Source organism: Lepidochelys kempii, chromosome 4 (genome assembly GCF_965140285.1).
Source record: "Lepidochelys kempii isolate rLepKem1 chromosome 4, rLepKem1.hap1, whole genome shotgun sequence".
NCBI lineage: Eukaryota > Metazoa > Chordata > Testudines > Cheloniidae > Lepidochelys > Lepidochelys kempii.
Genome location: NC_136383.1, coordinates 74559838 through 74576390, shown reverse-complemented (window position 1 = coordinate 74576390; position 16553 = coordinate 74559838). Strand labels below are relative to the sequence as shown.

Below are 16553 nucleotides of genomic sequence, written 5' to 3'. Positions count from 1 at the left end.
AATTTCCAGAAGCTGTTAAGAATAAATAGCACTGTTGCTTAACAGATTTACACTGATTGTGAATCACAACAGAATTATGGTCCTTAGTATTGTTATACAATAGCACACTAGTAACATCCTTTCGGGGATCTATTAAGTGGCACTCGAGTCATTAAAACAGATTAAAATATGCATTAGAGAGATTTGTAAAATTATAAAACAAATGTTAGTGTCTTCTACTACAAGTCTAGCCAACAATAGTGAACTCATTAAATATGATTAGAGTGTACAAATACATTGATCCTCATAACAAACCATTAAACATGGATCTGTATAAATAAAATTAAATAGTGATTTTTTTTCTTAAATTTTATTGAACACAAAATGTTCACCTTCCATTATATGAGAAGTTATATTAAAACCAAATTATTTAAAATATATTGAGAGGAGTTACATTTTTCAGAAATCACATATAACAATAAATATTTGAACATCTGAAATGCTGAGAAATTAACACCACGCCTACATAAGGAACAGACAGACTCCAATCAAAACCAGAAATATTGCACTGACAGAATATTACAATACATCATGAACTGCGACAGCTACACCTTAATGACAGATACATTATTTCCTTCCTTCCCCCCCCCCCCCCTTCAGACTAGGTCTTCTCCCAGGAAACTAGCATGCTAATGATATGTTACCATTGTTTAATTTTCAGAATGCCAGATATGTTAAATGCTAATTCTGAAAGATCCTACAGTTAGATAAAACAGCTACAGCTACAAGGAATGAACAGAAAATAAAATTTTCTCTAACCCCACCTCACAGTTTTCCTTTCCAAACAGAATCTAGGCACATTTTTTTATTGTGAAATGTCACCTGAGAATGAATCTCCTAAAATAATATCCTTTGGAGCAGAGAACTATAGTACACACAGTATGAAAAGACCAATGTCACTATAGATGAAAATCTCAACATCCTGGAATAATCTTCATTCCTGGTCCATTTTCTGCCCACTTAAAGAAATCACACTGTTTATCCTTCCCAAAAGGACACACAAAAAAATTCTTTCCATTATTAATCCCAATCTTCAACACTGTCCTCATAATGCAGCGTTTCCCATGATGGCAGAATGGAAACTGTGAGTCTGCCCACTGTAAAGAGAAATTATTACTTTACCATGGGTGTTACTGTGTCTAATGGTCAAATTCCTTTTTATGGACCAATGACAAAAATTCAGATGTACAGGATAAGCCCTCCCACTTGATTCCGCCATGCAAGTGGCAATCAAAAAAAAAAAAAGCTCCCCTTAAAACCGCTTATTTAATTTCTTAAGAGTCTGGTAGTTTGACTTCCATAGCTATAACTGAATTTACAGTAAATAAATTATATGCACATAAAACTTCAACTTGGTATTAAAATGCACCTTTCTTCTGAATGATGAGTGTTTCAAATGAATTATTGTGTTATAAGTTCTTCTCAGTGGTCTGATAAGTCGCATGCATAGACCAATAGGTCTACGTTGCAATTTCCTCATTTTACTAAGAATGACGAAGGGAAGCAAGTGCTGTTACTAAGTAGACTAATGGGACATTTCAGAGGGATCTTTCTTGATCACATGGTCCTAAAGCCACTGACTTGAATGCACCACTCCCCCCCGACCCCATGTACAAACTGCAGTAGAACAATGTGTCTAAATTGACCGCTCTCTGGAGGTGGTACACACATTTGCTTTACCCAAGCGATAGCCTCAAGTAACCAAGCATGTGAACTGGGAGTTATATGCCTACCCTGCTAAGACACTTTTGAAAATCCCATTAGGTAACTACCTGCACCTCACCTAAATGCTTTTGAAATTCTGGCCCTTAGTAGCCTAAGTCGCACTGAAAGTTAGTGGGACTTGGGTACTTTTGAAATTGTATCCAAGATAAAATTTCGTTTTTCTATAGTGCTCAGATATAGAAGATTGCAAATATGCATACAGTCATACTCTGATTCTTCAAAGCTACTACAATGGAATTTTTTTTTAATTTTTCAATTACTACTGAACTGTGTACAGGCAAGGTTTACACTCTGAGCTAGGGGTGTGATTCCCCTGCTCTCATTGAGCCATCACAAGTATAAATAGCAATGTAGCTGTGATGGTATGGGTGGTGGCTGCGGAGGTATGGCTTAACCAGACCAGGCACATACCCTCTGCTGCCACTGTGGCTACACTGCTATTTATACTTGCACTAACTGGATGAGAGCCAGCATGAGTATATGTATGCAAGCAGGAGAAGTCACGCACCTAGCAGATAGCATAGATGTAGCCAAAGTGGGATCTCCCTCAGACATTACTTTTGAATAACAGTAATTTTAAAACCTACAACAATCCAACCTTCCTCAGGTACAAAACAAAACAATTGTTAGGCAGAATCTCATCCATTTTCCATGGTACTTTTTTCTATTTAATAAATAGGAAATTATATTAACTTGTGTACATTAGATATTAAGCTGATAATATTTTCTAAAATGTTTAAAAATATTTGAGGAACAAAAGGATTTAGTTAAAGCAAAAAAGGGGGTTTTGACTGATGAATAATAGTTTTATTTGTTTCATTGGAAAGCTTAAAACTAAGGCCCGAGGTCTTGTACTTACTTCAAAATAGTCACACTGAGTCCCTCTGGGTAGAGGACAAGTATAAAATTGTCTGCCCTTGTTTTCTCCCTCCTTTCTCACAACTCTGAGACTGCAGGGGCGGTTGTGTTTACTGCAGCGAGGACTGCCCGCATTTAATGTACAAATACCATCTGTCATGTTAACTCGATGTTCACTGTAATGACAGATTACAATATTAAATAATTTAAAGGGATTAACACCACCAAACCCCCCCTCCCCTCCCCACACACACACACTGGCTTGTAAAACAGAATTGTCAATAATGTATCTTTGCACAGAGTGACAGCTGGATAGAATTTTTCTAATCCACCCCTTTGGTTCTTTATATATAAAATGGATGGATTTCCCTGACGTTGAATGCTAAATTTAACCTTCTAAAAAAATGAAGTAAATTCCAATCTAAATCTAGAAGCTGTCTTACCTCAGGGCTTTTACATATATACCAGTTTTCCACTATGAATGGGATTTTATCTAGTTTGAAATTCAGGATGTCTTAACAGCAAGAATGTTTACATTTACAATCTTCTCTCAGTCTCTCATGCAATGGAAAATCATCACAAATAGCTTAGACAAGGCCATTAGGGTCTTTACCTACTTGTCCACTTTAGAGACAATTTTCCACGCTCTTTGATAAAAACTACTGTAATTATCCCAATCATATTCCAATAAGGAACTGTCTAGCTGACTGAGCGGAAACTTTTCTTGTAAAGCTGGTAGGGAAGCTTTGTTCTCCCTTACTGTTATTATTAAGAATAGTTGGAGATTATATCTGAATTCAACACACAAGGGCATATTTCTTCGTTACCTACAGTTTAAATAAGGTGAGTTTTCTTTAAAAGTATTTTAGAGAAAAAAGGAATCTGTTTTAACAGATACAGGTTACACGTCATGTTTACGGAGTGGAACAGCCTTCCACTAGTGATGTAAACTGGGGTGAAAATGTAAGATTCATTCATCTCTATCTTAAAGAGCAAAAATCTGACCAGGAAATTTCAGGCATATTATGCGCAACACAAGTTATCTGAGTAACCTTGTGTTCCCATTACCATGTCTCCCTTCTCTGCCTTGACCACCTCAGTTGCTTCCAACCTGTTGCATTTTGTCTTATCAGGGTCTGTGTTTGTTCAGAGCTCAGCCCACAATGTTTATTTTTAAATGGGTACATGTGGGGAATATCTACAAACATTCATTTTCCAACAGAGGTTCATGTTGGAACCTCTGGTTTGGAAGACTGGTGAAAATCACTGAGGAGCCTAATGGTCTCTTTGGATACAATCACATTAGTACAGAAGAACCTCTGACCTAATCCTATTTAAAATATGATTGTTGGCCAATTATTTTGCAATATTAAGGTAATGGGAATATACATATTTAAGCAAAAGGCAGAAGTTACCTTTGGTGTTTGGTCTATAACTCAGTGTCATTTGGTCATTTTTTTAATGAGGTTCCATGAAAAATGTCTTCCCTCTCCCTTTAGGGGGTGATGAGCCCCATGTACTAAGTGCACATGTACTTGCAAATAGGAGGAGTCTATTTCATTAACTTGTTTTCCCATTTAAAGAAAAATACTCAAAGATAACCAAGGAAGGAGGAACCACCACCTGGCAAACAAGATAAAAGGCACTCTATCAACTTGACTTTTCGTAATGAATTTTCTGCCTCCTGATGATGTGTTATAGATCTTTCAGCAAGGTGAAGTGAATGAAGTAAATTGCTAGTGCAGAAGATCATGGGACTGATCCTCAGCTGAGGTAAATCAGCATAGCTCCACTGACTCATCTATGCTGATTTACCACAGCTGAGTTCAGATAATCATCAAGCTACAATGAAACTGACCAGATGCTAAAAGCTTGATTTTTTTTCAATGGGAATCTGGGTTGCTCAGCACCTCTGAAGTCTGGACATAAGTGCTGTCAAATGCACAAAGTAAACAAATAGGAAGAGAAATATTTTCCCCATTCACTCATTTCCATTTTAGTAATCTTAGATATTTCTCTTAACTAGAGTAGGTCACAAATTTTCAAACAAGTGTGATTTTCAAATTGACTGCATCCCTTGAAGCTGTACTGAAAGATATTTATTTTATGCTGTCCAGGAAAAATTAAACTGAATATGTGTGACAGAACAGGCCAATGTTTAACTTGTGCAATTTGAAGCAGGGTTTATGACCTTGTAGAACCATTTTTATTTTATTTTATTTTTTTTTTGGCAAGTGAATGCAATATAGTATAATTTTGTCCATTCCCAAGGTAGTGGCAGCAGCAACAGCAGCCAAAAAATAAAATGAAAAAAGAGGTTTTCAGAAGTAGTTTTTTGTTTTTACACCTCCGGCAGGGATCCAAAGATGGAATAACTCCATGGGAAGCAGAACTATCACTCCAACCTTCTCTTAAATTTGGTAGTGAATTTTAACAAAGGCGCTCAAGAGGCCCCTCCATGCCCATCACTGGATGGATTTCTCTAACCAGTTAGAACTGAGAATCTGGCTTTTAAATGTGCAAAATATAATAAAATAAGTGAGCTGTAGCTCACGAAAGCTTATGCTCAAATAAATTGGTTAGTCTCTAAGGTGCCACAAGTACTCCTTTTCTTTTTGCAGTGGCCTGTTAATCTTCGCAATAAAATTCTCGTTTTAAAACAAAACATTGCCTAAATGATCATTTTAGTTTTTTTTTAATCTAAGTAATATTGGTACCGTTATACTTTAATAATCAAGAATGAATGAATTCCTACACCCCAAGGCAATTAAGGATATTTTCATTTTAGGCAAAAGTCAGGGTCCAAGGCCCAGTGGATGTTTGCACCGAATAATATAATTACAGAGACCAATTAACCACAGAGACCAGAGATTACCAGGGAAAAAGAGCACTGGTGGCTAGTTTTATGACTGGTTCCAGTGTTTCTAGAGTAGCCCATTTTCAGTTGCTGTTCAGGATACATTACTGTGACTAGTCCAAGGAAAATGAAACAAACCAAACCAAAGGAATTTGAAATTTATACAGTTCACTTGAATGGAAGTGCCACTGGAAGTATCTATTGTATTGGATGCATGTGTTCTGATTGTGCCCAGTAGAATGCTCATGCTAATCAGAATGGGGCTGCATTGAAGAGATGTTCCTTAACCTCAGAATCTAGCAGCGCTATGTAGTGTACCTAATCTGAAAATTAGAAAAAGAATATGTTTTTTTTTTTTTTTTTAAAAAGTCACAGTGTTTGTAAGCTACATTCATTTTTACCTGTGTGGGTCCTTTTATATAATATCCAAGTGCCAGAAACACCCTTGTGAGAGAGGGAGATTTCTTTCCAATTTTACTGGGAAGAATCTCCTCATTTTACTGGACTATATAGTGATTGCTTTTCTTTCTGGCCCAGTTAATGTTTAATTATTTAATTGTTCTGGAATGGCTCTAACGAGAGAGACCCACATCATAGTATCCCATAGTTCAATCCCCAAAAATTTAAAGATATTTCATCCCATCTCTTTTAATTACTATCACTATCATTTCTGGAAATGTCAATGGAATGGAAGCAATACTTAAATAAATACTGTTCAAAGTTCTCTCATTACAGTGTGATCACATACTGGGCTCTTGGATGTGGAAAGCACTGGTTCATCCAGCAAAGCATCCAATCACATTGTTCCTGCAATGCTTGCCACTAATTCCTGGCTCTTTGGAGACAGGGTTGCAGACAGTGAAACATGTTTGTGTCAGGCTTTGACATCAATGTATCAGAATCCGCCAAATCAGTGGTTTCCAGCCTTTAGTGGTAATAGATGGGTACACTTTCATCATCATACCCTAATCTCCTTTTGCTGTCTCCTTTTGGTTTTTTTAATCTGTTCTTATTTTATTCCTTTTCTGTGAATTTTTCCATTTTGGCTTTGTTCTCTCCCTCTCCAATCCCCGAACTCTCACTCAACTCTCTGACTTGCCTCATTTCCACTGAATACATTGCCCCATCTCCAGTGCTCTCCAGGCCAATGTTTCCCCCCGGGCTTTCCTCCCTTCTGCCTCGGAGCCTTCTGAAGTTACAGCAAGTACTTTTGGTGTTGCTCAATCACACCAGCACAAGAGAAATAAGTGAATTGGCTTAGGTTCTTAAAGTAAAACATCAAAGGCCAAAACCAAATTTTCCCCCAAACACAGACTTACATTAATTTCCAGTTTGCAAGTTTATTTTTATACAAGACTGATGTACTTTATATGAAAAGCTTGTTTAAGTTTTGGAAAATAACATACCTATTTGACAAACTCACGTTACTTTTGAAATCTGAGGCTGAATGATCAATCTTCTGTTTCTTCTGCACTGGATTAGAAGAATCAGATTGATGGTGGGAGGGTGATGCTGTATTTACTGCAGTGAGTGAATTTGCTGAATGAAATTCATACTTTTTTCCACTCCTCTGGCAGGTGTTATTCTGGCAATAGTTGTAGTTTCTTGGAGAGTCACAGTGAGAATTCCCATCTGGCGTTTGACTATCACTTCTGTCATTTTTTAATGGAGTGAATTTACTGCTGAGATCTGTCAAAACTAGAGTTGTCATTCCAAATGTGGTTTTCCTATTGACCTTTATTTCTGTGTTTGGCTTTCCAAAGCAGTTACAAGGGTACTTGACTAAGCTGCTATTAGAGGCTGTAGAATCTTTATCATTCTCTACCTTTGAAACTTGGAGAAAAAATTCTTGGTCAGCCATTTGTGTGAAAGTATGTCTATAGGTCATCTATAAACTGCATGTATTAACATCCGCCATACATTTATATAGACTACTTCACAGATTAGATATACACAGGATTAATTTTCCTCCATCACAGAAGTTCAGCCACTTTTGGAGTCGAACATGATAACTGTTTAACAGCAGGTAACAGTACTACACAAGTGTAGAATACTGTTCACAACTGGAACTCCAGGGAGAAATTAATTATATAAAATTGAACAAATTAAAAAAAAAGGGACCAAGAATCTTAATGTCTATAAAGACAGGTAAATGATAAAGCCCTACACTGGAAAAAAAAAAAAAAAAAAAACAACCACTTTACATACTACTTTCTGCAACATGAGGAAAATTTGATTTAAACAGAAAATATGTAATTGAAATTTTGTAGATAAAAATGTTTCACTGAATTAACCAAATCCTCAAGTTCCAGACCTCAGTCTTTGATAATATCGTAAGTGCTACATGATTGGAATGGGGAAGAGGTGGAGGAAAAGAAACAGAATAATCAGGACTTTGTTCTAAAGCCTTAGGCTACAATGCCTTTGTTGCAGAGAGACTGCTGTAAGTTTTAGAAAATCAGCTGGGTGTATAAATTAAAAAAAAAGTTAATTGGCAAATCTGAGTTTGCGGACAGGTTTCAGGTTTCTCACACTGGGATTCTGGAGGAAAAGAACCAGCAAGCTCAGCCTCTGCTGGCAACAGAAATCTGTGCTAGCTGCAGAGATAAACACTTTTCTTCATTCCTGGCCTGGGGAAAGACATCTGTGCCAGCGAAACATGACATAGGAGTCAAAGCATCTTACTCCCCACTACAAAAAGACACCCAGAATGAATTAATAGCCACAGTTAAAAAAAAAAAAAAAAAGTATTGTAGAAACAAACATCAGCACTATGATTAAGATTTTCAAATCAACTAAGCAATTTAAACACATTGTCAAAACCAACTAGGGGACTTTAACACACAAGTCCCACAATCTATATGATTCTTTACCCTTTACATTTCTTGCACATATACATAGGAAGCTTAAGCATAGTGTAGAGTAACAGATGCAAGTGTTTTTGAGGTAAAGAGGCACATGCGACTGTGGTGTAAGCAGTCTTCCTTAAAAACACATTTTGTCTTATGATGTAGCTTCTTAGAATACATGTAGCAACCCAAGGATTTTTGAGTTGGGTTCTTAACGTAGGCTGTTTTTCAGAGTTCCCTTTGTATACAGATCTCCTTTTCACATGGAAGAATTGGGAAGGGCTCCCCTGTCCCACATAATGTCTCTATGCAGGCCTATGCAGTAGAGTTGGACCTGGGAAGCGATGGAGCCCAGGGATATCTGCTCTCCACCTCACCATCCCTGCCTGGTACACAGATTTCCAGACTAATCCAGGCAGGAGGTAATATACTTCAGAGCTCTTTTCCCCACACTGTCTGGGTCTCATCCACAACTGCTACTGAGCAGTTTCAGGGAGATCTAGTCAAAAGCAGCATGGCTGTAGTAGGAGCCACCCTGCCTACAAGAGGGAGCTAGCAGAGCCAAGAGTCATCCCTACTCTGAACAGAGTGGAGTTAAGCATACACAGCACTTCATAAAATTAGGCTATTAGTGGGCAAATATTACAGGATTCAAAGGGTCAAATAAGTTGCCCCTCTGTGTTCTTGTGCAAAATCTACACCCATGCAAACAAGGTAATAATCAGATATGCAGTTACTCATGTAAAAATAACCTGCAAGGTTATATTCTGGTTTGAAATTCACTGAAAATCTAGCCTTAAAGTTTGGTTTAAAAATTAAGACTGGAGTTTGCAACAAACATTCTCAATGTACTGGTAAAATACCACTTTCTACAACATGATAATACTGTAAACAGAATACAAAACCAGCACACAAAAGCCATCATTACCTTCAGGCCTTGAAGTCAAACAAACATCACAGATCTTAGCAGAAGGTTTGTTTATTAGAGTGCAGAGAGTACATGTCCACTCTTCTTCAGGTTTCTGAGCTACATGTTCATTAGAACATGACCCCCTGCCATATGCCCAGCAAATTAAGCTTTTTCTAGTTGGCAATTTGCTGTGAAACAAAACAAAACAGAGTTAACCTTTTGTGAAGTTTATTCCACAAATTGATTGCATCCAGCATATATTGGGAGATGTGGGGCTGGAGAACAAGTGGTACCCAGGGCTCCAGCTGCATATCATAGCTTGGATTAGACAGACAACTCCTTTACCCAAAGGACAAATCCTGCTCAATGCTGAATAGGCCAATAAAAAAAAAAAAGGTCAAACTAAAATGGCATCTCAGAGGATCTCAAAGTGCTTTAACAGCCGTTAATTATTATACACTATGTACTGTATCATCATGCTATAGCCTCTTGCAACCAGCAGCAATAAGAAAGAGCATGTAGGGAGGCAGTATCCAGTAGTCCAATTCTTGTTCTCCTTCCCCCGCCACAGTATTCATCAACAATTAACCAAATGGGGAAATTAAAGCAGCAGATTTGAACAAGATCATACAGTGAATCCTTACTAGCGTAAGGAATACAACCTTAATTTCTTTATTCCGTTATCCTGGGGTAGCCACTAGACCACACTACTTTCAAAACAGCAAACTGAAATGGGAATCTAACACTTACAAATAAGAAGCATAAGCATCTACTTACCTTTCACTGAAAATGAAACAAAAATATTAAATATAAAAATCAGTCTTGTACAATATCAGTTTTATGCATACGGCTGAAATAGGTTTAGTATTTAGGAACCTGTTCAGAATCAGAGCATTAAACAATCAAATCCACTATTTTTTTGTCATAGCTGTAAATCCAGATACCACATTCCTGACTCCTGATTGATGTGCCAAGTTGTACATAGATCTTAATTCATCTCCAGAAATCTGACATGCAACAATACTCTTCCCTCTTTTGTTGGTACACTTCAGTACTATAGTGGTGGATGTGAAACAGTAACAGGATTTCAAGGATTGGTATCTGTGATGGGATCCCTGGGGTGCAGCCCAGGACTGTGGGACTGCTGTGTCCCCTTAAGTGTCCAACCTGGGCTGTCTCTCACAATGCTTTGCTAGTGACAAGCAGCAAGCCCCTCTGAGCTCTGCTACCATATTAAGCATGCCTAGGATTGTATTTTATAAATTTATCAATTTTGTGAGAGGTAAGAATTATTTACTTTTAAAAAGCTTCACCCTCTCTTTCTTCCCCTGATATTACCTTGTGGATTCTGGGAAGCCACTTCAGCAGCAGATAATATAATAGGTACTAATTTTTTTAAAAGGTTTTATTAATGCTGGTAAAAAAAAAATCCATCAAAACTGACAAAAAATTGGGTTTTTGACTAAAAGTTTTTTGCAAAAGTGTCTTTCCACCAGAAATATAGGTTAATCAGAAAACAAATATTTCATCTAAAATTAGAAATTTTTTAATTTGGAAATGCTACTGAGATGCCTCATGGAAGTTTTAGTTAGCTGCTTCATGCCCCTTTCCACTGCATTAGTCCAGTTCCCTGGCCAGACTATATTTTCCATGATGCACCATGGCCAGAGACTTCCCTGGTATATCACCTCTCCTCTCCAAGGGGAGAGACCATATTGCATCATGGGACATGTAGTCAGACCAGGGAGCCTGGTTCATAGAGGAAAATGAAAGCATGAGGCACCCTAACTACGACTCCTGTAAGTTACCATGGCAGCATTTCCAAATCAAACTATTTTTGATTTTGGATGAAGAATTTTGGTTTTTGAATTTTCACCAAAAATTGAAATCGTCTGTAGGGAAAAAAGAACAGCTCTAGTGACAATCTGAGGAATGTGTCTGTACAAAATCTGAATTCTGGTTGATATTATGAAGTTGTTACAATGAAAACTGCTGCATCACGGAATGCATCTAGATTTATGTATCCACCATTGCTGATAAGCCTTTAAAACCGTCCCTCCCAGCCCAGGGACTATAGCCAATTGTTAAGGATGATCAGCACCCCTCCTTCTGGGGAGACCAGAAGAGTAACTGCATCCTAGGGAAATCAGTTCTCTATAACTTCTCTCAGCTGGGGACTAGGGATTTGGAGATTGAAAAATTACCAGCTGCAGAACAAAGACACCAAGGTGGTGTTAAGAAAAGGAGTACTTGTGGCACCTTAGAGACTACAAATTTATTTGAGCATAAGCTTTTGTGAGCTACAGCTCACTTTAAAAAGGACTCATAGGAGGATGACAGAGACCCCTCCAGGAAGTGTGGCCAGGTGAGAGGGAGTGGATGAATCAGAGAGGGCAAGCTAGGAAGAGAAGTCTCAAAGGGCTAGATCCAAAAAGGGGATTTAGATTTGACATTGCAATATTTAACATTTAGGCACCCTACTGACTAGTGGAATCCACGGCCTTGAGGCAGACATGCTCTCTGTACAATGCATTGAGAAAGTCATGCGCCTAAGAATGGCATCCAAAAAAACCAGCCAGATGAGTGTGGAGCTGCCTAACCTAGCCAACAGGAAATGCCAAGGAGAGGGGCAGGTATTAAGTCCCACCCCTCAAAAGAGTCTTATGCACTTATGTCTGGGCTGGAGGGAGGTCCCTATCTCTTCATGGGATTTACAGCCATGAACCTTCTCCTGGAGTTACCTAATTGCTTTCTCACAAAAAACAATTCTGGTAGTGGTGATGGCTTATTATTTTTGCACGGACCTGTGTATTTCTTGTACAATTAGGTAAAGAGCAATGTTACATGTTACACTATTCATGTGTCCCTTGAAGAGGTAAACTGTGGGCCCAGAACACCCACGTGGTGTTGGAGCTCTGGAAGAAGATGTGTTTAAGCTACAGGAGGAAGCCTGAAGCATCAGCATCCTTCCAGGAGTGGGCAGCTGGCTGTATGATTGTGGCTCTCATAAGTGGGTACTAGACATAGGATCTGCACCCCAAGAGTATGTCTAAGGACCCCAAGACAAGAGCAGTGCCTGGACTCTCTTCAGACTCTTGAGGCTTAAAACACCCAGGGATTCAGTGGTTGGATTTCCTAATAGCAGTCTGGTGAGTGGCCAAGATGTGTGTTTAACTGGATCTGTGACAGCTCTAGGTGTGAAGACTGCTTAGTAATCTAAAATATTTTTATTCTTAGTTCACTGGAATTTTGTCATTTCATTATCTTAAAGACTGAAGACTTGCTTGGATTTGATAAGGTAAAGAACATTTAAAAGAATTCCTTTAAGTCTTTAGGATACTTTAATCAGACTGTCACCTGTAACAAGGCACAATGCTCCCTTCTGGCTTTAAAAATCAGAGCATCTTGGAGCAGTAAATCAGCCTTTTCATAAAATCCTTGACACTTGAAATAAGTGTGTTTTCATTCTGGGAAAGTCTAATAGAAAACACAAAGCAATGGAATATAGTGTGCTCTGACACTTGAATAACAATAGCATTGGGAGAAAAGGGAGATTATTTTGGTCTATGGCTACCTTTACCAGATAGCTTTTTCAAATGACAAATTGTATTGTTGCTTTCTTTTCTTTTACTGTTTCCTTAAAAGCAAAATATTGCACAGCTTTACTTTTATTGTTGTCTGTGAGTCCTAGCATATCAGTTGTTCTAGGAGGGCGATGAGAAAAAAAGCAGATTTTTTTCTGCATCATTCTCTGTTTACCTGATGCCACAGAACACAACTCTCACCCCAACCTGCTGCTAGTCACTTCTCATTATAACTCTTTTCCCCCATATTTTCAGAAAGTTATCAGCATGTGAAATATTTATCTTATAGGCTGAAATTTTCTTTGTTTGATCTGTGCTCAAAGGTTTAAAAAAACCCCAAACATACCTTTAGCAAAATCCCTTCAGCTATTTGAGTTATAATTGCCTGAGAAGGTGGTGATGGTGGTGGGGATTTAAATGTTCTCTAATCTTAGCTAAAATTTTTATTTGAATGAAGTCTTGGGTAAAATTTTCAAAGGCACTATAAGGAACTGAAAGCTTAGTGAAAATGAGGCACTTGAAAATTGTATCCCTTGCTCCTCTTGATATCAATGTATTTTCTCCCTTCCCACCTTTCCAAGTAGAAAGACTGCTGCTATCACAATTGTCTAAGCCTGACAATGTCTCAATGGCACACACAGAGTAAAATTCTCCCAAAACTCATGAGGGAAAATCACAAGCATGATTAAAATAAAGAGTTGTAGATTCCCATGATTTGACAAGGACTGCAAAATTTTGCTCCATCATAATATGTTGTACATTCAAAGTTTTCATTTAAAAAATAAGTTTCTATAATTTTATTCATTATAACTATAAAGCCGAAACAAATTACATAACATACTGCTGCCCAGTTCATTCACTTTTATATATCACAGCCAACCAATAGGAACATCAACGATGTGAATTCATTCCCTCCCTATCCTGTTCAACTCAACAGCATGTAAATGGCAAAGGCTAACTAGGAACATTTAGCTGGTAACAGTAAGAAGACGGACCAAGATTTTCAAAATTGAGGATTTCAGAGTAGCAGCCGTGTTAGTTTTTATCCGCAAAAAGAACAGGAGTACTTGTGGCACCTTAGAGTAACAAATCTATTTGAGCATAAGCTTTCGTGAGCTACAGCTCACTTCATCGGATGCATAGAATGGAACATATAGTAAGATATACACATACACAAGTTGGAAGTTACCATACAAACTGTGAGAGGCGAATTAGTTAAGATGAGCTTTGGGTGCCCAACTTGATTCAGTTTAAAAAGGGCCCAAATTGCAGAGGGTAGATGCTCCGCATTTCCTAGAAATCTAGCCTCTGTAAAATGTCAAGTTTGGCAAACAAACAAAGGAACAAAACAAAAGAAATTTAATGTAAAACCTATGTCATAGTAAAAGAGGCTGCACAGTTTTAATAAAAAGGTATGAAAGCACAGAAGTTAAGATTTCTACCACCACATTGACTCAGCCACATTACATATCTTGGGTACTTTGTGAAATCTGTTTAAACAGTGGGCTCGGCACTGCTCCCCCTTAATATCAATGGGAACAGGATTGGGCTCAAACAATAATATATTAAGGAACAGTTAAGCCAGGTCTTGCTCACCTTACTCATGTAACCAACTATTTACTTCAATGCAACAACTCATCTGACTAAGGACAGCAAGATTTGCTCTTTAAGAAAAACAGGAAGAGAAAACACTACATATGTACATTGTGGCAGGGGGAACTTTCTGTAAGCATCTTCTCTAACGTTTTCCATTTCCTCACTTCAAATATATTTCAGCTGTGAAACCTGAATCTTACATAAAATTCTTTGTTAAATACTTTTACTGTACATTTGTATAGTATGTCAGTTATACTCACATTTTTGAAAATAAAAAAAAATTACTATACCCAAATCTTTCAACCGTAAGTTATAAAAACATCTATTTAAAAAGACACGAAAAGGTTAATGAGTTTATTTAAATAAAATAATGTATTAATTAAAAATTCCTCAAATGCTGAAGTGTGATTCTGTTCTGAAAAGCACTGTGAGCTTCCACCATTATTGCAGAATTATACTATTATCTTTTAACAGCTTCTATATCAAATGGCTTAGTTTAGAAGTAAAACTATTTTCCCCTTAACTGTGACCCCAGTAGATACACCTGGGGTCAGAGTCAAGTAGGGTTCTTTCTTTCATATACATCAGCATTAGTTAAGGATTTTGTAAGCCAAACCGTGAAACCTTACTGACTTCAAAATCTGTTCTTAGTGACATTTGGGAAGTCCCATTGCCTTCAATGGATTATTAGTTATTTATGCTGTGGTAGTGTCCAAAGGACTCAGTCAGGACCAGGGCCCCAGCGTACTAGGCATTGTATATAGAAAGGCATGGTCCCTGTCCTGAAGATTTTATGATCTAAGATCCTGATCGACATAGACTTACAGAAGTGCTTAACTTTACACAAGTAACCCCAGCGGGATCAACAGGACTTATAGGTATAAAGTTAAGCACCTGCTTATGTATTTGTAGGATCTGGATCTAATTTAAGATAAGATGACACAAATGAGTAAAAGATGATTGACTGACAACTAGAGCGAGAGCAACGATAACTTATATATTCACATAGTTATGTAAATTCACATTATGTAGGCTAACAATTGATGGTTCAAATAATTTTAAAAAGTTTGAATAAGGTATTTCGAATCGGAATTTAGCCAATAATTGAAAAGGTGTGGAATTTAGTCAACAACTATGCTGATGTACAAATAGGAATTGAATTTAGCTCACTCTCTTAGCTGAACTAGTGCTGCTGTGCTCACAAGAAAACAAACAAACAATAAAAGCCCCTTTTTGTCAGTAAAGGCAGCATACAGAGTTTTGAATACACACAGGGAGCAGTTCTATTCAGCACTTTTCAGAGTAGGGCCACGCTTTAAAGAGTGATAAAGCAAATGCCATACCTAACATCAACAAGCTGAGGTTTATCCTTTTGACACTGAGGACAGAAGTATGTCATCCTGTTATTCTCTCCTAAACGACAAACCGTGATCTTTCCACTGCACTGACCACAGTTAGGGCGTTTGTACACCTTGTAATGTTTGTAGAGAGCTGATCCTGTTTTGCGGCACTGAAATAGAACATTTTTATAATGCGATTAGAAAGAGATTTGATCCAATGCAAGACTTCTGTATCTTCCAATATAAAGAGAGAGAGCGCACACACACGAACTGAGAACTTTGCAGCTAAAAAAATTACACAGATAATACTCTTCGATTGTCTTTGCATCAGATTCAAATATGAATACCACTTTATTCAAATATTCATAATTCAATTCTTCTTGGATTTCTGTTCTGCATTTAGAGTTATGTTCTCATTACCAGCCAATTCTTTCTGTAATTTGTAACATTTGTTTAAATACTTGCATTTCTTCCTATTTCAGTATGGTTTTAAGAATGCCCAATAATGTTTGTGTTCACAAAACAAGACCCAAAATATTTGCATCATGTAAAGTTTAACTGGAATTTGTATACACCACAGTATTTACCATTTTAGAAACAATGATAAAATGTTACTACTCTTACTCATAACACTGCAAAATGGGTTAGCTCCGGAGCTATCTTAGAGAGGATTTAGGGGCTTACTTCATTCTTTAAAAGCTCTTTGAGGTCCTTCAACAGCAAATGCTGTATAAATTCAGAATATTACACCCATTTTAAAGATTGAGAAACCAAGCTACAGAAAGGGTAAGCTAC

At 37.5% G+C, this 16553-nt stretch overlaps 1 protein-coding gene across 1 annotated transcript in view; it reads right to left on the bottom strand.

The window, feature by feature from the left end:
• Positions 1–655: 655 nt before the first annotated feature.
• NEIL3 (nei like DNA glycosylase 3) overlaps positions 656–16553 on the bottom strand; it is a 36118-nt gene continuing 20220 nt past the window's right edge. The window contains exons 6-10 of the mRNA XM_078852397.1: positions 15762–15928; positions 9257–9426; positions 6886–7312; positions 2624–2798; positions 656–1136 (exon numbers count right to left, since the gene is read on the bottom strand). Coding sequence (XP_078708523.1) covers positions 954–1136; positions 2624–2798; positions 6886–7312; positions 9257–9426; positions 15762–15928 — 1122 coding nt within the window. The 3' untranslated portion in view covers positions 656–953. The remainder of the gene's footprint in view (positions 1137–2623; positions 2799–6885; positions 7313–9256; positions 9427–15761; positions 15929–16553) is intronic.